Source organism: Cervus canadensis, chromosome 26 (assembly GCF_019320065.1).
Source record: "Cervus canadensis isolate Bull #8, Minnesota chromosome 26, ASM1932006v1, whole genome shotgun sequence".
NCBI lineage: Eukaryota > Metazoa > Chordata > Mammalia > Artiodactyla > Cervidae > Cervus > Cervus canadensis.
In genome coordinates, this window is record NC_057411.1 from 38,317,465 (window position 1) to 38,339,112 (window position 21,648).

The 21,648-nt window shown below is 36.7% G+C and overlaps 1 protein-coding gene across 3 annotated transcripts in view; it reads right to left on the minus strand.

The window, feature by feature from the left end:
• Positions 1 to 317: 317 nt before the first annotated feature.
• The window catches only part of KLHL8 (kelch like family member 8), a 51,096-nt gene continuing 29,765 nt past the window's right edge, over positions 318 to 21,648 (minus strand). For all 3 annotated transcript variants that reach the window (XM_043447755.1, XM_043447756.1, XM_043447754.1), the window contains exons 3-10: positions 20,975 to 21,523; positions 19,623 to 19,809; positions 15,419 to 15,562; positions 14,408 to 14,519; positions 10,584 to 10,752; positions 10,212 to 10,371; positions 7,552 to 7,753; positions 318 to 3,667 (exon numbers count right to left, since the gene is read on the minus strand). In XM_043447755.1, the coding sequence (XP_043303690.1) occupies positions 3,544 to 3,667; positions 7,552 to 7,753; positions 10,212 to 10,371; positions 10,584 to 10,752; positions 14,408 to 14,519; positions 15,419 to 15,562; positions 19,623 to 19,809; positions 20,975 to 21,523 (1,647 nt within the window). In that variant the 3' untranslated portion in view covers positions 318 to 3,543. The remainder of the gene's footprint in view (positions 3,668 to 7,551; positions 7,754 to 10,211; positions 10,372 to 10,583; positions 10,753 to 14,407; positions 14,520 to 15,418; positions 15,563 to 19,622; positions 19,810 to 20,974; positions 21,524 to 21,648) is intronic.

Consider the following 21,648-nt stretch of genomic DNA (forward strand, 5'->3'; position numbering starts at 1 on the left):
CTTGTATGACTATGATGAGACTAATTCTCTTGGATGACTTACAAATGGATCTTCAGGTTGTTTCCAAGGAAGAGTTTCAGAAAAGTTTTTAGCAATGGCAAGACAGGCAGAAAACAAAATTAAAGATTCACGAGGTTACTAACTGGAAGGACAACATCTTAATGCATAAAGAATCTTATTTCTAAATAGTATAAGTCTACAACTGCTGAAGAGACAATTGCTCAGTTGGTTGCCTTTAACCTACTTAAGGGTTAACATAAATCTTCGTATTAAACATAGATACTTTCTTTGGAGAAAAAAATATCTCAGCCAACCTACTACATCAATTTTGTATTTGAAGGATGGAGAATAAACAATTACATCGTTTTGAAAAGATTCTATACAAGCAAAAACAAAAGCAAAGTTACATACACTATACAGAAAGAATAACAGACACATTATACTCATATTTCTATTCATAATAGATACACACAATATATTTTGAATCAATAAATAGCACTGATGTGAATCCAACTTTCTGATCTCTGTACTTGGTAGTATATATGAGAGTTTTACTATTTTGATTTGCTGGAATATTACTACACAAATATATATATGGTTTTAAGAAAATAGTATAGAGAAGTTCTTTTGCTACTTGTCACCCTACATAAAGCAGAAAAAGAGACAATGACATCCCAATATAATTTCTTTAGGAGTCTAAGAAACCACAGAAAACATTCTTAACTGATAAGACATGAATTCGATTCTAAATGTATTTTCTATAAGACATGGAGGAAAAAAGGAACAAAACTCTTAAGTTTACCATCTTCAAGAGTAGTTTATGCAGTTTTTACAGTCTTATATCTAGGCATTTAACAGCATTGTAGAGTTTAAAATGCATTTAGGAATTAACAGAATAATACTTTTTAGAGTACAAAGGTTATTCAAATGTTTAAAAGATAGTTACACAGAATATAGTGAAATTAAGCAAAAACATTACCAAGTAATTTATTTTTAAAGTGGCAGTACAACACAGGTAAATGCAGCAGCTTTAATGATGGTACGGGAGAATCACACAAAAGCACCTAGAAATATTTCTTAAATGTGCAAATTTTTACTTTTTCTTTTTTTCCATTTATAATTTCGAATTTTAGCTCTCTTTTACGTCTTTTTGGTAGATGATATTAACATCCGACGTTAAAGTGACAGGCCTCACAACTTAGTAGCCATCTTTGAGTATTTCATCCTCCTAATTCCCATCAGTATAATCACCTTTCAAACACAGAATTCCTTCAACCTGATTCACATTTCTTATCTCAAAAAATGTTTTTAATAAAGAGACTGCATACTGAATCCACTTTAATCTTTTCATACCATTGTCAGGTCCTTCCGGGCTGTACTTCTGATGGCCCGTACATAATGTAACAGTTAGCCACATGTGGTTTACTTCACATTACTTCCCTTAGGAGTAGTTCATATTTTATGGGTAGCTAGAGTACCAACTTAGTAATGTTAGATGACTCCAGTATTTATAAAACTAGTAATGGAAATATAACACCTTCATGCTCTCAAATGCTATACTCATGACAAAGGCAGAAATAAAAGAAAAAACATTTTTTAAATAATCTTAGAAAGAATAAAAGATCCACCTCCCAAAATAAATATAACTTTAGGCAACCATCCCTAGACAAGTATTATAATACAGGAAGTCCATTAGACCTGGGAAAGAGCTGAAGCCAGGTTTTGAGCCTTACTCTCCACATGCAGCCAGTTGTAGCCAGTCCAGTGAGTGCTACAGAGTTATCTGCTTTGGGGGTTGACTGAAATACGGTTACAGTTGTACAAGAGAACATCAGTTTAGATTCAGCAATGACTTATGGACTTGCCCACAGGCTGACAGCAAAAATTGCCATAATTTAGGAACATTTAGGTTGGCTTCATGAAAGACCTTTTTCTGCTAGCTGAGTTCTCTTTTATATTTTCTTTACCTTATTTTTTTCATTGAATATACACAAAGCACTAGCTTTTGTAACGTGGCTTTTTGCCTTGCTGTACTGACAAGTCTAGGCTGTCATTTAACAAGGCCCATCACAGCTACTAGGCAGTTAACTTCAGGACTGGATGGATGGAGCAGTGTTCTGCATTGCCCCAGCTTCCTCATGAAAAAGATGACTGACAGCAATAAACTATACTAAATTCTAAGGCATAACTAAAGGAGAATTCAAGAACGTCTGGAAGAGAAGTACCAAACTGCACTGCAAATACAAAATAGAATAATTTAATATTCTTCATAAATATTTATAAAAATATATACATATAATGAATAAGTCACTCTATAATGCTGGTAAAACCATGAAGAGCTGTTAGATCAACAAGTGTATAAACAGCCTGCCTTCAAAGCAATGTAAAGAAATATTTTCAATTAAAATTCAGTAAGTACACTGGAGAGAAATATAACAGGAGAAAAAAAGTTTTATCTTTCTTTGCTTTTACAATATCTTTTATTGGTAAAGATGGATATGAACTAATCAACAGTTCAAGTAAAGTCTGTAAAGGGCTTTTGTAGAAATGAATTTCTCATAATAAATAAATCCAGATTCTGTACAGTTAGAAAAACTATGATGGTGGCAAACAGCAAAATAGAAAGATAATAAATCTCAGATTCAGAATGAAATAATTAAACCAAAGAGTGTTAAACATTCTCGGAGCTGCATCATTAGGGAGTCACATAATGGACACCACTCCCATTCAATCAAGGTCTCTCAAATGGGCACTAGAATAATGCTGACTCTAAAGCCTTCTCCTCTAATAATCTCATGTGATTCCATTTTTTATTACTATGAAACAAAACCCCTTTCACATGAAAAAATAAGTGTAGATTCATTCAGATGGAATTGTTCATTTAGATCTTTTGGTGTCCTAACAATTCAAACTGAAATGAAGCCTATAAGCCTATAGGCTTCTGAAAACACAGCCCAGGGACACTCAGAAAGATGAAACATTTTTCCTACTTCTGTAAATATCCAAGGAATTGACAAATCAACACCTAGAAGAAAGCAAGGCATAAATTCATCAGCACCAAGGAGAAATGATCTTCAAATGGAGCAGGTCTGTTAGGACTCCTGATATCTCTGAGTTGATGAACAGGTTCTTATCTCCCCACAGGGAAAATCCAATGCCTAAGGTTAACGCCTTTAGGCAAAAGGTAAAGCTCAGCAAGTGACTTCATTTTGCATTTTCATTCATCCACACTTTAAAAAAAAAAGTTAATTTCAAGGTTCTGGCACTCCACTGTTAAACGTTTCTTTTTTTTTTTTGGAGGAGGTTTCAGCTTAGACTGTCTTCTTTCCCTACTTCATTATTTGTTAAAGTGGGAAATATTAACTTTATTACTAGTAATTCTTCAGCTACCATTCCAAAAGTTGCACTCAGTCACATACAACAGTTTACATTTACATGACACTCTAGTAATAGTTAAAACTGCTCAAAGGTGGCCATCACAAAATCCTCCTTGTCTTTCTTGCCTATCAGATAAGACTAAACTGTTGGTGACTGGAACTCAAGTCACATACAGTCAACCACATTGCTGGATCCGTGACCTACATCTCGGATTTGGCTAGTTAAACAGGCACACACAGCTACACCTGCTCCAGCTCTGCAGTGAGACACAGATCCAACAAGCTCCCACCTGAAAAGACAGAGAAGAAAGGATGTTCTCTTAAATCATGATTCGCTTCACTCATAAGACAAAACAAAAACTCCCTATTCAGAGACTGGTTTTGAAAGACAGTAAGCTATCCCCAAACATTTCTTTTAACTACATCCAGCAGCATTTCCCTTTTATGGATCACAGCCTTGTCATGGTGAAAGGGCTTATGTGAGTCAATGAAGCTATGAGCCCTGCCACACAGGGCACCCAAGACGGATGGGTCACAGTGAAGAGTTCTGACAAAACATGGTCCACTGGAGGAGGGAGTGGCAGTCCTCTCCAGTATTCCTGCTGCAAGGACCCCATGAAGGATGAAAAGCCAAGAAGATATGACACCCAGAAGTTGAGCCCCCCCAGGTCAGAGGTGTCCAATATGCTGTTGGGGAAGAGTGGAGGGAAGTATTAGGTTGGTGCAAAAGTAACTGTGGCTTCTCACTGTGGAACTCTGCGGTTTGATATTGGAATACATTCTTAAATAAATGCTTTATGTTACACATCATTTTAATGTGCATTTCTTGCTTTATGTTTTTTGCTAATGACTTATTACTTGTTATATTTATTTTAGATTATAGAAATGATGTTAGACAAAACACAAATTCAAGTGATTTTTTTATTTGAGTTTAAAATGGGTTGTAAAGCAGCACAGACAACTTACAACTTCAACAATGCATTTGGCCCAGGAACTGCTAATGAACATACAGTGAGGGTGGTTCAAGAAATTTTGCAAAGATGATGAGAGCATTGAAGATGAAGAGACTAGTGGCCAGCCATCAGAATTTGACAATGACCAACTGAGACCAATGAACCAATTGAGACCAACAGAACAGTATGAAAAGGAAGAAAGATATGACACTGAAAGATGAACCCACCAAGTCAGTAGGTGTCCAATACGCTACTGGAGAAGAACCGAGAAACAGCTCCAGAAGGAATGAAGAGGCTGAGCCAAAGCGGAAATGATGCCCAGCTGTGGATGTGACTGGTGATGGAAATAAAGTCTGATGCTGTAAAGAACAATACTGCATAGGAACATGGAAAGTTAGGTCCATGAATGAAGGCAAATTGGAAGTAGTGAAATAGGAGATGGCAAGAGTGAATATTGACATTTTAGGAATCAGTGAACTAAACTGGGCTGGAATGGGCAAATTTAATTCAGATGACCACTGTATCTACTACTGTAGGCAAGAATCCCTTAGAAGAAATGGAGTAGCCCTCATAGTCAACAAAACAGTCCAAAATGCAGTACTTGGATGCAATCTCAAAACAACAGAATGATCTCAGATTGTTTAGAAGGCAAAACATTCAATATCACAGGAATCCAAGTCTATGCCCCAACCACTAATGCCAAAGAAGATTAAGTTGAACGGTTCTATGAAGACCTACAAGATCTTCTAGAACACCCAAAAAAGATGTTCTTTTCATTATATGGTACTGGTGTGCAAAAGTAGGAAATCAAGAGATATCTGGAGTAATAGGCAAGTTTGGCCTTGAGTACAAAATGAAGCAGAGCAAAGGCTAACAGCTTTGCCAAGAGAACACACTGGTCATGGCAAACACCCTCTTCCAACAACACAAGAGACGACTCTACACATGGACATTACCAATGATGATCAATACCAAAATCAGATTGATTATATTCTTTGCAGCCGAAGATGGAGAAACTATACAGTCAGCAAAAACAAGACCAGGAGCTGACTGTGGCTCAGATCATGAACCCCTTATTGCAAAAATCAGACTTAAACTGAAAAAAGTAGGGAAAATCACTAGGCCATTCAGGTATGACCTAAATCAAATCCCTTATGATTACACAGTGGAAGTGATTCAAGGGACTAGACCTAATAGACAGTGCCTGAAGAACTATGGACAGAGGTTTGTAACACTGTATAGGAGGCAGTGACCAAAACCATTCCCAAGAAAAAGAAATGCAAAAAGGCAAAATGGTTGTCTGAGGAGGCCTTACAAATAGCTGAGGAAAGAGAAGCAAAAGGCAAAGGAGAAAAGGAAAGATATACCCATCTGAATGAAGAGTTCCAAAGAATAGCAAGGAGAGATAAGAAAGCTTTCCTTCATGAACAATGCCAAGAAATAGAGGAAAACAACAGAATGAAAAAGACTAGAGATCTCTTCAAGAAAATTAGAGATTCCAAAGCAACATTTCATGCAAAGATGGGGACAACAAAGGACAGAAACGGTAAGGACCTAACAGAAGCAGAAGAGAAACTGTACAAAAAAGAAACTGCACAGAAAAACTGTACAAAAAAGGTCTTAATGACTCAGATAACCATGATGCTGTGATCACTCAGCTAGAGTCAGATGTCCTGGAGTGTGAAGTCAAGTGGGCCTTCGGAAACATGAACAAAGCTAGTGAAGGAGATGGAATTCCAGTTGAGCTATTTCAAATCCTAAAAGATGATGCTGTGGAAGTGCTGCACTCAATATGCCAGCAAATTTGGAAAACTCAGCAGTGGCCACAGGACTGGAAAAGGTCAATTTTCATTCCAATCCTAAAGAAGGGCAATGCCAAAAATTTTCAAACTACTGCACAATTGTGCTCATTTCACATGCTAGAAAGTAATGCTCAAAATCCTTCAAGCTAGGCTTCAGCAGTACATAAACTGAGAACTTCCAGATGTACAAGATGGGTTTAGAAAAGGCAGAGGAACCAGAGATCAAATTGTCAACATTTGCTGGATCATGGAGAAAGCAGGGGAATTCCAGAAAAACATCTACTTATGCTTCATTGACTTAAAGTTTTTGACTGTGTGGATCACAACAAACTGGAAAATTCTCAAAAAGATGGGAATACCAGACCACCTTACCTGTCTCCTGAGAAAGCTGTATGCAGGTCAAGAAGCAACAATTAGAAACGGACATGAAACAACTGACTGGTTCAAAATTGGGAAAGGAGTACAACAAGGCTGTATACTGACCCTGCTTATTCAACTTCTATGCAGAGTACCTCGTGCGAAATGCTCGGCTGGATGAAGCACAAGCTGGAGCCAAGATTGCGGGGAGACATATCAACAGCCTCAGATATGCAGATGATACCACTATAATGGCAGAAGGTGAAGAGGAACTAAAGAGCCTCTTGATGAGGTTTTGTGAAAGCTCACAGTGAAAAAGCTGGCTTGAAACTCAACATTCAAAAAACTAAGATCATGTCATTACTTCATGGCAAACAGAAGAGGAAAAAGTAGAAGTGGTGACACATTTTCTTGGGCTCAAAAATCACTGCAGACAGTGACTGCAGCCATGAAATTAAAAGACACTTGCTCCTTAGAAGGAAAACTATGACAAACCTGGGGAGCATATTAAAAAGCAGAGACATCACTTAGTCAACAAAGGTCTGTCTAGCCAAAGCTATGATTTTTCCAGTAGTCATGTATGGATCTAAGAGTCGGGCCATAAAAAGGCTGAGCACTGAAGAATTGATGCTTTTGAACTGTGGTGTTGGAGAAGACTCTTGAGTCCCTTGGACTGCAAGGAGATCTAACCAGTCCATCCTAAATGAAATCAGTCCTGAGTATTCAATGGAAGGACTGATGTTGAAGCTTCAATACTTTGGCCACTTGATGCAAAGAGCTGACTCACTGGAAAAGACCCTGATGCTGGGAAAGATTGAAGGCAAGAGGAGAAGGGGGCGGCAGAGGATGAGATGATTAGATAGCATCACCAACTCAATGGACATGAGTCTGAGCAAACTCTGGGAGATAGTGAAGGACAGGGGAGACTGGTATGCTATAGTTCATGGCGTCGTAGAGTCGGACATAACTCAGCGACTCAACAAACAAAAAGCAACGCTTTAGCGTTCTGAAATAATGTTACTGGAAGATCCCATTATAGCATAAAGCAAACATAAAAGTTACCTATTCAGCACTGGATCAAATGCTTCCACTGTATTTAGATATGCATTTCCATTATGGCCACCAACTGCAAAGATTTTGCCCATCACTGTTGCGATCCCCACTCCACCCCTGGGAGTGGTAAGGGCTGCTACGTAATCCCATTTGTTGCTTCGAGGGTCATACCGTTCAACAGAACTCAGAGGAGAATTATCATCAAAACCACCTATGTAAAGGAAGAATTTTAAAACAGTATTATGCTTCATAGAAATTAACCATTAAATCTCAATTCAAAAGCTTTTGAAAGCCAATCTTTTCAAAATATTTTAGAAAACCCAAACATCTATCACTACTACCAACTCCTATTACACATTTTCTACAATTCAAGATAATTTAAGTATTACTTTCCTCAGTGTTAGGATTAAAAATCTTAAAGTGAGAAAAACTGGAGTCCCTATATTTAAGCAGATGATTTAGGAAGGAAAAAACCCAGACATTTAATATCATTTTTCCTTAGCATCCTAGAGGCAAGCAAAAAATACTGAGATTCCTTCTGTGCATATATTACTTCTGTGTATATATTAGATTTTTAAACAGTAAGGCTTGAGATGAGAATAAATCATACTAAATCACTTGACTCGTTTAGATAAGTCAAAATTTTCCAACTGTTTCCCTTAGTACTATAATTGCAATCATAATTGCAGAGATGGTGGACTATGATTGAATTCTTACCAATTTTTGCCAAAACTGTATATTCATGCTACATTTCTCAATGCTGACAGTCCTCTCTATAGATTATCTTAACAATGTTACTTATCATGTTCCTGAGTGTTAAACACAGAGACTACTATTTTAACAGTGCTCTTTCCTTTGAAAAATAAACGTGTCTCTTTTTAGGCTCCATCTCCGTCTATGTGAGTAACAGGTCTCCTGGGTGACTAAGCCTATTTTCCTGGGACAGGAAGTGTTGATATTATGATTAGTCCTTTTAGAAAAAAGGTCAGGTTAAAAAATAAATCAACAAAGTCAGATTCTCTAATGGGTTTAATTTCATTAAATCAACTGAGATAAAATTCACTGTACGAATGTAGTCATGCCATCCCCACCACAACTATGATATAAAACGTTCTTCCACTACAACAAAGGCTTTAGCTTTAATTATTGCTGATGTTAATGGAGGAGATTAAGTTTATAATACAAGGTAGTTCTATTTTTGATGGCACTCTTTTTCTTTGGCTCCCTATACTCTTCCTAGGTAAGGCATATAAATCTTGAACAAAAAGCTCAAAGCAAAAAAAAAAAAAAAAAAGCTCAAAGCAGAGGAACAGAAAAGTCAGGATGCAATTAGCTTACTGGACATATAGTTTACCTTCAAAGTTTTCTTATTCAAATCAGTTGTACATGTTTTAAGTAGGACTTGGATGAACAAGAGGTTTTTTTTTTTGAAAGGTTCAACCTGAGTCAGTCTTATTCTTACCATGTCTGTTTTACCTACAAGGGCTCAGAAAATTTAACAAGTAACAGAAACAATGATGCCCCTACCAAGATATAACACATGCCAAGACCTATGCTAGATAGGGAGCTATGAGAGGAGCATTGGTGTACTGTAACAGCTCTGGGTTCTCACAGACCCTTCTTCAAATTCCAGCTTTGTCAGCTTGCTTAGGCATGTGACTATGAGTAAATATTCACTCTCAGTTTCTGACTACCTCAAAGAGGTGCTGTGATGATCAGGTAAGACTAAAAGGGTAAATTATGTTATTTTCCCTCTTTAATACACATAAGCACTGAGATATCCAGGATGACTTGTATTATTTGCAGATGTTTAAGTGCTAACAATATCCTACTCTCTTATCAAGCACTCTGAATTTTGTAACACCAGTTCATATTAACATGAAAGAGTATGACAACGCTAGTGACCATCTCTCCAAACACATCTCCTATAAAGGAAGGGATTACTAATCACAATATAGCTACCCATTTACTGGTAAGATAGTAGACACAGCTGAGATGCTTAACATAATCTCAGATTCTTAATTCTTAAAAATAGACATTATTATTTCCATGTCGTAGTCCTTTAAAAGCCCTGCCACTGGAAATGTGTTGAGTGGATCAGAAATAATACTATCACTTATGAGCTGTTACAGAATCTGGGCCCCTTCCCTTGCAATTTAACAATATCTTATTATTATTCATATGCATGTTAAAGTCCTAACAAGTACTGCCTGCCCTATGGTTCCCTCCAACTCTACTATATAGTAAAAAAGTCAAAAAGCAATACAGAGATGCTAACCACCATCATGAATACGAAATACCTACTGATTTGCTTAAAGTAGTCAACACAATTCCCTTGAAGATGAGAAAAACATGTCTTAGATTTACTGTAGCAAAGCACATTCAAGCTGTGTCCTTACATTAAAAAAACATATTCATATTTCAATGTAATCTCCCACTTTAGACATACTTGCCACTCCTAAGGAAAAACAAGGAGGCAGAGTTTTAAACATGAAAGATGAAGATGTAAACAGAGAAGCAAGCCCATGAACCTGAAGAATGCAAGAGCAGATCTTAGGACTGATTCCACTTGAGCCTAAATGGAATGTAAGTTATGTTACTGTGTTGTTTTGTGACACTATCATTGTATGTCCTGTAAAAAATTAAACTAGAGAAAACCATTCACTCACCAACAACGTATAAGCAACCATGGAGCTCACTAACTCCATTGCCTGCTCTTCGCTGACCCATCTCTTTAACTTCTATCCACTTATCGAGATGTGGATCATACCTCTCCACACTAGACAGAGAAGCTACTCCATCATTGCCACCTACTGCATAAACATGGTTCTAAACAAAGACAAAAAATATAAAAACATTAGATTTTGAAATGATTTATATGCTGTCCTAAAGGTAGACCAAAATGTGCAAGAGAGCAGTATTTCGTGAAATAATCTGGTGTGTAATCTGCATACTGGAGATATGAATGTACCAGACCCTTTCTTACTAGGTTAGGGATGGAATACAATGCAATTCAGTGACCGAGCTGTGATGTAACCCACCACGAGAGCCACGGAGCCAACGCCTCCACGGGGAGTATTCATTGGTGCCACTGCACTCCACTGATCAGATTCTATGTCATATCTCTCCACATCATTGAAGCAAGTGTTGTCATCTAACCCTCCAATGGCATAAATTGGGCCTCCCAAGGAAGCCAGGGCAATTCCTCGCCTGCAAAAACAACAAAACACACTTTTGCATTCTGATTTGTTTCCAGAAAAAAGGCAGCAAAAAAAGTGTGCTACTGCATTCATTTATCACCTTAAATGTCAATGTGGCTTTTTCTCCCATTATTTCTCGATTTATCAAAGCTTCTGAATAGATGGCTATAGAGTTGTCAAATTGTGCGATTCTATGTGAACAGTGCCCTCTGGAGTTTTACACTGCATAGCCTACACAGATTAAGGGCTTCCCTGGTGGCTCAGTGGTAAAAGAACCACGCAGTAGAGGAGACACAGGTTTGATCTGTGGGTCAGGAAGATCCCCTGGAAAAGGAAATGGCAACCCACTCCAGCATTCTTGCCTGGAAAATCCCATGGATAGAGACGCCTGGTGGGCTACAGTCTATAGGTTTGCAAAAAGAGTTGGACACAACTTAGCGGCTAAACAACAAATACAGGTTAAACTTAAAGAACAAAGGAAAATCCAACAAAACACTATAAATGGAGTCTGAAAGATTCAGTTAGTACAACAGTCAGCTGCAGAAGTGCGAGGTTGATGAACTGACAAAAACGGTTTGCTAGAGAGGTCAAAGTTAATCTCATTACTAAATTCATGTAACTGCAGAGCACATTATGTTCCAGTATTTCATCATAGCACATAGAGTGAGTGAGTGACAGTCGCTCAGTCGTGTCCAACTCTTCGCAACCCCATGGACTGAATAGTCCATGGAATTCTCCAGGCCAGAACACTGGAGTGAGTAGCCTATCCCTTCTCCAGGGGATCTTCCCAACCCAGGAATTGAACTGGGGTCTCCTGCATTATCAATTTTATATTACAAGCTTTATATCACATTGCTTTACTTCTGAAGGGCATCTATTTATCTTGGAACAGAAGAGACTTAGCCTATGTGAAAAGCTAATTCATCAGAATGGTGATTGGAAAAAAAAAATTGTATCAAAAAAATTACATCAATTTTTTAAAAAAATGACATCAAAAGTTGAACTTTTCTAAAACCTATCTGTCACTGACTTGGTGGGTACTCTGGATAAGGTATATTGTTTAAACCTGTAACTACCTTGTTTCTTCATCTGTCCATTTGAGAAAGGAGCAGACACAGCTGATAAAAGGAATCAATACCGTAATGCACTGAGAACAGTGACTGACCCACAGTCAGCGCTATGTATTAGCTGTCGTCATCACTGGAGAGAGCTGCTGCTCTACTGACAGTATAACTCTCAGTTTATCAAAATAGTACTCTGGAAAGAATTCTTAAACATAACATTATCCTTCATTTCATTTCCTTAACCTCTTTTCCATTGAGTATAAAGCAGTGACTTATAAAATACTGTTATAAAAACTTCCAGGTGTGGGTGAACACATATGTGCACTCTAGAACATACAGGCATGTCATAAGTGAGTGTAATTCCCCTGACCCTTCACCCCTTAAACTACAAAGGCATAAAACATTTCTGATTGCTTCCTACAGCTTCCTTCATGAGTGCATTCTTCTCTATTCCATCACTGAATTGTGAAGTTCTCTAAGGCCTCTTATCACCCTCCACTCTCTCTATAGACAATCTGATTCTTTCCATGGATTTATGACAATGCTAATATATATTTCCAGATATACATCCAACTTCTACTTCAAATCTGTCTGGATCTTCAACCTTAACTTTAATCTAAAGTGAAACTTACTGTCCACCTCCCTGTGCTAGGCAGATTTTAAGATGCCTTTCTCCACAATATTCACTCTCTAGTTTTACTCCTTATTATGCTACATTATGTGGCAAAATGGAGATGACGTGAACGGGCCTGATTTAAACACATAAGCCCTATAAAAGCAGAGATGTTTCTTCATCTGGTAGCAGAAGACAGGTCAGAAACTCAAAGAACGGGGTGGATTCTGCAAGCTGTTTGCTTGTTTGAAGATGGAGGGGAACACCTGGAAAGGACCTAAGTAAGAGTGGCTTCTAGGAGCTGAGTGACCCCTGGCCTTCAGCCAGTAAAAACAAACTCTGTCCTTCAATCACAAAGAGTTGAATTTTATCCATAACCTAAATGACCTGGAAGCAGTTTCTTCCCCAGAACCTCCATTAGAGTCTACAGCCTACACCTTGATTTTGACTTCTGAGACTGTAGGTGGAAAAGTCGGTTAAAATTGCTGGACTTCTCACCTATGAAACTGACATTACGATATCCATTCTCAAGCATCTTTTACTTATGTGGTGCCAACATTATTACCCATGTAATTACGTCTATTTGTATCTCGCCTTTTAGAATGTAAGCTCCATGGAGGTAGAGAGACCTTGGCTATCTTATTTACTGCTGTATCTTCAGCACTTGATATATCTTGCAAAGGGCACTTAAGTATTTACTGAAAAGTAAATTAACCCCTAGAGATGCTCTGTTAGGATGATGGGTTTCAATAAAACTATAACTTGAACAAACACCAGTATCCATTCTACTGAAAAGATAAAAAAGAAAGGGGAGAACAATAAAGAAAACCATTTAACATGTGAGTATGATCTTGGAGTGCACACTGAAACAATCATTTGGGGGGATACAAATTATAAAAGCAAATAACGTGAGGAAATAATTGTAATTATATTATTCTGTATACAGTTGGAAAGGTATGGCAACGTTCAGGGCATATTTCATAAGACTAAAGAAACTCAACTGCTATTTTGTTAGACAAGTTTCACTCAATTCTCAGCTAAAAAATCAGCTTAGCATGATAAACAGGCAAGGATATAAAAATTAAAAATGTACTTTAGGATTTTCTCCCCTTTTTTAATTCACATGTTTGAATTTAAACTATTGATTTGTAGTTGCCATGGAGCATAAATCAAACCCTACTAAAGTATTAAAAGGTCATTTATAGATAAGTAGCATAGCAGCATATGTTAAGAATAGGGTTTTTCCTAGTAAGATTCCTTCTCCTCATAAGTGGGAAAAGACGACCAAAATCTTTTCATGTTTCCATCTAATTTTTCATATTTTTAAAATTTATTTTTAATTGGAGGATACTTGCCTTATAATATTGTGTTAGCTTCTGCCATACATTGACATGAATCAGTCATAGGTATACATGTGTCCCCTCCCTCCCACCCTCTAGGTCATCACAGAGCACGAGTTTTGAGCTCCCTGCATCATATAGCAAGTTCCTACTGGCTATCTATTTTACATACAATAATGTCTATGTTTCATTGTTACTCTTTCTATTTGTCCTTCGCTAATTTTTCATATTTTTACCACATAAAAAAACTCAGTTAAGAACACTGTTAAATTAATCAAGAAGAGAAAATTAAATGGCAGTGGATCCCCATGTACAGAATTCAGTTGAGAACCTCTATTACATAGGAACTCAACTATTTTTTAATCTTTTCTGAAAATCTGAAATTATTTCAAAATAAAAACTTAAAACAACAAATGCTCAGGTATAAGTTAGAATGATGACAACCATTATCACACTCAAAGACATGATTCTATTCTTGATTCTCAGGAAAATTTCTAAAATTAGAGTCATATTGGATGCTTTAACAAAATGTGTTTAAGAAGGTATTTAAAGTTTCTAAAAATGTAAAGAGTGAAAAATTAGCTCTTTCAGTTACAGGAAGCTTTATTTTCCACCAACAAATAACAATAAATGTCCACACTGATCTACCTCTTTGTGTTCATTGATGCCTTCATCATCCATTTATTAGTGAGAGGATCAAACATCTCCATGCTACCTAAATGTTCATTGCCATCATGTCCACCCACTGCATACACTTTACCTGTCAAGTAGAGAAGTATTTTCATGTGATTCCAAATAAATTTATATATTGAATATATAATTAAAATAGCATGATAAATTAACTTTTAACAAATAGTCTTCTATTCAACATTATGATGTCACTTCAGTAGTCAAATGAAAGTAAATGTAAGATTCTACTAATGAAACGTCTGAAAAATTCTGTTTTACAATAAGTTATTTAAATGCTCAAACAGTATCCCACCCCTAGGTTTCTCAACTTTTTATTATTTATTAGACAAAATCACTAGTCATCCTTGCAAAGAACATTTAATAAAATGTTTTTATATAAATAAAATATAAAACCCTTAATACATCAAACCTTTTCTAAATGAAACAAAAATTGGAACTACTACATACCAAAATGTTAGCCATAACTAGGTGTTACAGATGATTTTTATTTTTTATTACAATGTTTTTATATTTCCCACAAAGCATTTATAACTTTTATAATCATAAGTGATTTTTTAAAGTCTCCAAATAATTTATCTATGATTCTGCAATCCACTTTTATTAATTAAAAAAATCCTTATTTCAAAAATAATAGGGTGGGTATACATGGGTACGGAAAAAAAGCTGATATATACTTACTATTTGGGTTCAGTAAATATTTTTGTTTAGTTTGGTTATTTTGTGAAAACTCAGAAAAGTTTAACTCCCTTTTCCTTAATACTCATCTCCTATTAAGCATTTATATGCAAGAGACTGTACACAGAGCATCTTTGGGCAAAAAGTAAATATTCACCACCCAAATAATTTATTGATATATTGAAACATATTTTACAATGTAGGAATTTTCTTCAGAAAGAAATTCTCAAAGTTCAAATATTTAACAGGAGCACTGTGAAGACACGATGGGATTTCACCCAAAAGCAGACCCACCTTCCACTGAGATTACACCCACATGTCGCCTTCGACTGTTCATTTCTGGTCCAAAGAACCAACTGTTTTTGTTGATAGAATAGCATTCAATACTGCGAAAGGGGTCACCTGATCCACCTCGACCACCTACACAAAACAGCACACCTAAAGGTAAAACCACAAGATATAGGTTAAAATCACAGCTCCCTAATTTTTTTTCTTACAGTTAATTTTATTTTTATCTTTTATTTTTGACCTCGCCACACAACTTGTGAGATGTTAGTTCCCCAACCAGGGACTGAACCCAGGTCCTTGGCAGTGACAGCCCTGGATCACCAGGGAATTCCCCCTAATTTAAAAAAATATATATTTTAAGGTGTAGAAAGAAACTTAGGAAGTCAAAATTTTGATTAACAGGGGAAAAAAAAAGTTATTTGGTTAGTATTTAATATCACTATACTACTAAAAATCTAATTTTAATTTTTCCCCTGATTTGAACTTTTCAAAGAACAAGATCACTGACTCAATGGACATGAGTTTGAGCAAACTCTGGGAGATAGTGAAGGTCAGGGAAGCCTGGTGTGCTGCAGTCCATGGGGTCACAGAGTCAAACATGACTGAATGACAGCAACAAAAGGATTAACATCAGTTTTTCCTGCTTGCTAACGCCCCTCTACAATACGGCTGAGATCCTCACACACCCTGAAAAGCTGCTCTTGTTAATAATGTGACAAAATTCAACAAGCTTGTAATTTTTGACTGAATACAACATTTGATATACTGATCACCCTGTTTTTTGGAAACTCAACTCTCTTGATTTCCATAACGTCAAAAAGTCTCTTTTTGTCTCCAATCATTTCTCTTTCCTATGTTTTCTATGCTTCATTCTTAGCCTGCTTCTCACATATTTCATACTCACAATGGGAAAAGTTCAATCCTTTGACTAAAATTTCCATCGTATCATAATGCCTTCCAAAATACACTTCTAAGTCACGTTTCCACTTGGTGTCCCAGAGGCACCTCATACCCCACACAGAAGGATCTTCCTTCCTCACCCATGTAAACATCCTCTTCCTTCCTTGAGATGTACCTCCCTGTTATCCGCACTGCCACCCTCAGTTCAGAGCCTCATCAGCTGTTACTGCAAAATCCTGTTCTCTTACCACTCAGTGCTCTTTTCTGCTTTCAGATTGTCAACAGAATAATTCAAAGGCTCTTTCAACAGCCTGTCATACCTGTATCAGTAGTCATTAAAAATTTTATTGAATGCCACTATTTAACTGTTTTAAAATGGTGAACTGTACAACAGAAACAAACATTGTAAAACAACTATACTCCATTAAAAACTAATTTTAGAAGGTTAAAATGGCAATTTTTATATGCATTTTACCACATTGTTTAAAAAGAAAAAATCAACACTTTATTCTCATTCAGAATCACCAGGAGAACTTCATAAAACACAGATGGCTGGGCCTGACCCTTCCCCACTCCCAAGAGTTTTATTCAGTGGGTTTGGATAGGTCCAAAGTTCTGAATTTCTAAAAAGCTCCTAAGTGAATGCTGATGCTGTTGGTCAAGAGGCCACCACCTGCCTCGTACTATGAGAACCTCTGCTCTACTAGATAAAGCCTTAGTACAGCATAATGGCCTTGCGGGGTCTAAAACCCGATTCTCTCTCTTACCTTAATGTTCAAGCTCCAGCATCAACCCAGAGAGTGATCATCCTCAATGCTCTGACAGCAACTTTGGGTAACTACCATTCATACTGGCACCCAGAAAAACAACTATTACTGAAAACTAAGACTGGGGGTTACTTTCTCTATAAAACTTTTGCTGGCCCTTCTAAAATAAAAATAACCACTCTTTTTGCTTCCCTCTCTACTTTGTGATTATATCAAAGCACCTATAACACTTTATTGCATTTACTTACTCATATGTCTATTTCTCTAGATCAGACTGAAAGTTCTCTCAAAATAGGAATGGCTATGTTCTATTTTTGTTTGCATTTCTTTTCTTCTTAATACTATTTTAAAAAATGATTTTTATTTATTTATTTTTGGCTGCACTGGGTCTTCGCTGCTGTGCACATAGGCTTTTGTGAGTTGCAGTGCCTGGGCTTCTCGTTGGGGTGGCTAGTCTTGTCCTGGAGCTCAGGGCGTGTATATAGGGCTCCAGGGCATGTAGGCTTCAGCAGCTGTGGCCCAAGGGCTCTAGAGCTTGGCCTCAGAAGTCGTGGTGCTTGGGCATAGTTGCCCTGCAGCATGTGGGATCTTCCCAGGCCGAGGATGGAGCCAGTGTCCTTTGCATTGGCTGGCAGACTCTCAACCACTGGACAGTACCAGGGAAGTCCTATGTTTGCATTTCTAATGCCTAACTGAGAACCTGGCACACATAGACGCTGAATAAATGTTTGCTGAACTGACTGCATAAAATGAGTGACCAGAACTGCTTGTGCCATCTTTTTCAACTAATTCAATATTTTAAAAGTTGGAGAAATTTAAAGTTGAAAGAGACTTTAAAGATCATGTAACCAAAATTATTTATAAATAAATTGAAACCTTCAGAGATTATGAAATCTGCCCCAAATTACAGATGCTTAATGGCACAGCTGGAATTATAATCCAAGAATATAATCCCAACTACCAATTAGATTTTATTTAAGTGGACCCTAATATTTCAGCTATATAGATCATCCAGGAATATGACATGGAATGGAAAAAATTAAAATGAAGATCAGGACACAAATTCTTTCTCCATTGTTCCATGTGGCCCTGTGCATTTTTTCACCCTCTCTGATTTTTTTTCCCTTATCCATAAGACAGAGTAACACCATCTTTCTAATAAGGATCAAATCCTTCACTAAGTTCTTGCAATCATGTAAGAGATCATGATATGAGGGTCTAATATACGTTTGGCATATAATATAGACTGCCAAGATCTTTGAATTTACATCTGAATCTAAAGAATTAAACACCTTAACCCTTGAAATAGGATTCACAGCTAAAAAAAAATTACACTTCAAAAAATTTAATACTTGATATCAACCTATAAAGAGGGAAAATAAATAAGCCATCCTTTTCATGTCACACTAATTATTTAGAAGAACTATAGACTGGTTCCAAATTGGGAAAGGAGTACGTCAAGGTTGCATACTGTCACCCTGCTTATTTAACTTATATGCAGAGTACATCATGTGAAATGCCAGGCTGGATGAAGCACAAGCTGGAATCAGATGGTTGCATGTCATCACTGACTCAAAGGACATGAATTTGAGCAAGCTCTAGGAGATGGTGAAGGACAGGGAAGCTTGGTGTGCTGCAGTCCATGGGGTCGCAGAGTTGCACACGATTGAGTGACCGAACAACAACTTCCTCATAGGCAGATCTACCATGTTCAAACTTACTTCATACTATTTATGATCATGTATTGCCTTTTTTTTTTAGGTTATTTCACGTATCTCTTTATTTAATAACCCCATTAAGTCACAGCAGATGTACAGGAAGTCTCTGTTCAGACTACTGATTCCTAATTCATAGACCACACTTATTTCCCCTTGTCCCACAAACATATTCTTTATGAAGAGTAACATAAGTGAACATAGACTTATTTTCTCAGGAAAACATAAAAGTCTGAAAACTATGGCAAATAAAGGCAAAACTACTTGCCTCTCAAGTATAAAAGCTTTACATTCTAAGAGTCTAATATAGTCTATTATACTAACATTAGATCTATTTAGTACCTTGTTTTGCTGTGGTGAAATGAAAAAAAACAAATATTTAAATATATAACACGTATCAAGCTCCATGCCTGGTACCTGTGATACAAACCTATTAAGATACTTACCTGTCTTTAAAGGGCTCAAAACATGTCAAATAAATTTCAGTGCAACACAGTGAAAAAAGCGCAAAGCAAGTGTTATTTAAGCAAAAATGACAGAGGAACTAATTCTGCTTAGAAGAAATCAAAAAGACTCAAGAAAGAGATATTTCAGCAGACTCCTCAGAGTGTATATGTTTTGTTATGGCTTTTAAAAAAATTGGCTTATTAATAAAACTATCTGAAGTCATGTACGGTAAAAATTCATATATAACCTTATTTGCCAATTACTATTTTAAGACAATTGATACTAAGTCATCTTACAATTAGGTTTAGACAGTCACAGAACAACCCTCAAAAAGAACAAAACTCCTTCCAGCAGAGTTGATAAAATGAGTAATTTAATTACCAGCAGTATGTTTCCTTGGGGTAGTCCGAATGGAGTATTCGAAGTCAGGTACTGCTCTGCTACTCAAGTGAAGGTGGTAATTTCTTGCTTCATCTAATAAATCTCTACATTTTAGATTTTGTTTGACAATCTGTTCTTTTGCCACAACACCCATGAGAAAGTCAACTGGCAACAGCGGCAAACGAACCTAAGATCGTGAATGGTTGCAGACATAAATATAAGTTGCAATTGGATAGCTCATTCTCTACTTTCACTGCAGCAATGTTCTCTTCAAATCTCATTTACTTTCTAACATGTGAATGAAGTTCACTATGCCAAGTTCTAAAGCAATTCCCAGTACTGGTCGGTACTAATGAAATCAGATTACATGTTAACTATATCCTCCCCTTTAAACAGATTTAAGTAGATTGGATAAAATAATTCAATTGTCTTAATTCAAGCTACTTATTCACTTCCAAATATGGTACTGTCATAATCGTAAGGCCCCTTGCTGTTAAAGAAAACGTACAATCAAAACACAATTATGCTGCTATGTTTGTTTGCCTTTTAATGCTAAGACCAAACATATGGAAATGTGATTTCTTACACACACACACACATGCTCATATCAGAAGCAAATAGGTGTTGTTTTCTTCAACTTGAAAGGTTATACTCAGGAATAATCCCCTTCTTTCAGTAGAAGCACTCACCATTCTTCTCTTAAAGATGCATTGACTGTCTAGTATATTAAAGGGATGATCAAACCCCATAATGTGATTCTGAGTTAAAGGCACACACACATACACAAATATATGATACAGGTGCAAGATAATAAAACTTTTTGGTTTTGTAGGCCAACTTATTGTTAAGGTAATTCTAAGGCCTATTTGTCATCTCCCTATCTAAGAAACTCCTATTGATAGGAAAAGTAAACAAAGAGACATTTCTGAAGCTACAAAATGGTGAGGGAAGAAAACAAAGTGATGTCTTATTAATTCTTTCGAGAACAAGTCTATATGCACTAGGAACTCATTAGCAAAGCAGTTCAGTAAGTTTAGAAACTTTATATTATAAAACAATAGTTATAAATTAATTTAGAACTGTTTTCTCAGAACATTTCAGCATAAATAAAATATTCATTACTACTATCTCAAAGGGGCTTTGTAAATATTCAAGTTAAAAAGAAGGTAGTGACATTTCTAATTCAAATATAGCATGTTCAGACCTATCCTTAAATGGTACAGGGAAGTGAGTCAAAGCTATTTTCACATTATATTACAGCAATCGATAATCCCCACCTTTTATGGTAAATGGAACATGCTGATTTGTTTCCCTATCATTTCCTTTCTATATACGATCTTATTTGTCCCCACCTGTGCAAGTGTTTCATCCAACCACTTGGGATGATGCTGAGGATTGGCAAGAAGCCACTTGATGGCAGCACTATAGACCTGCTTTTCATTCTCAATGTTTAGGTCACTGGAGGACAAAAGCTTATGGAGATGCTGAGGCGACACACTTACGAAGTCTTCACATTCCACCACTTCAGTAAAATGCTCACAGGCATACTGATCCGCCATGTCCATTAAGTCTATTCGATTGTGACTTTCTGCAAAGGCTCTTACCGCCAGACAGTTGGAGGGATGAAAATGTAACTTCATATATTCACAACAAGCTCTAGCCACCAGTTCAACCTGTAGAATACAGGCTGCATATAAGAGAGGCTGGACATTGTCAACTGTCAAAGTGAGCCGTGAAGAATAGACAAACTTTACCAAGTCTTCTATTGCATCACCATCAAAATCTCTTATTTCAATCAGTGTTTGCTTGGCTTCAGCCATTTCAGAGAGAAACATGGCTTTGAAGTAGGGAATAACACAAGCCAAGGCCAGCTTGTGACAGGAGATTAGCTTTGAGCCAACCTGTTCAAAAGAAAAAAGCAGACTTAGTTTAATATCAAAATAAACCTGAGACTGGCATAGAGGATATGCTGCAGCAGGGGCAAAACCTCCAAACAATTTTAGTGCATTTAACAATGTAATCCTTT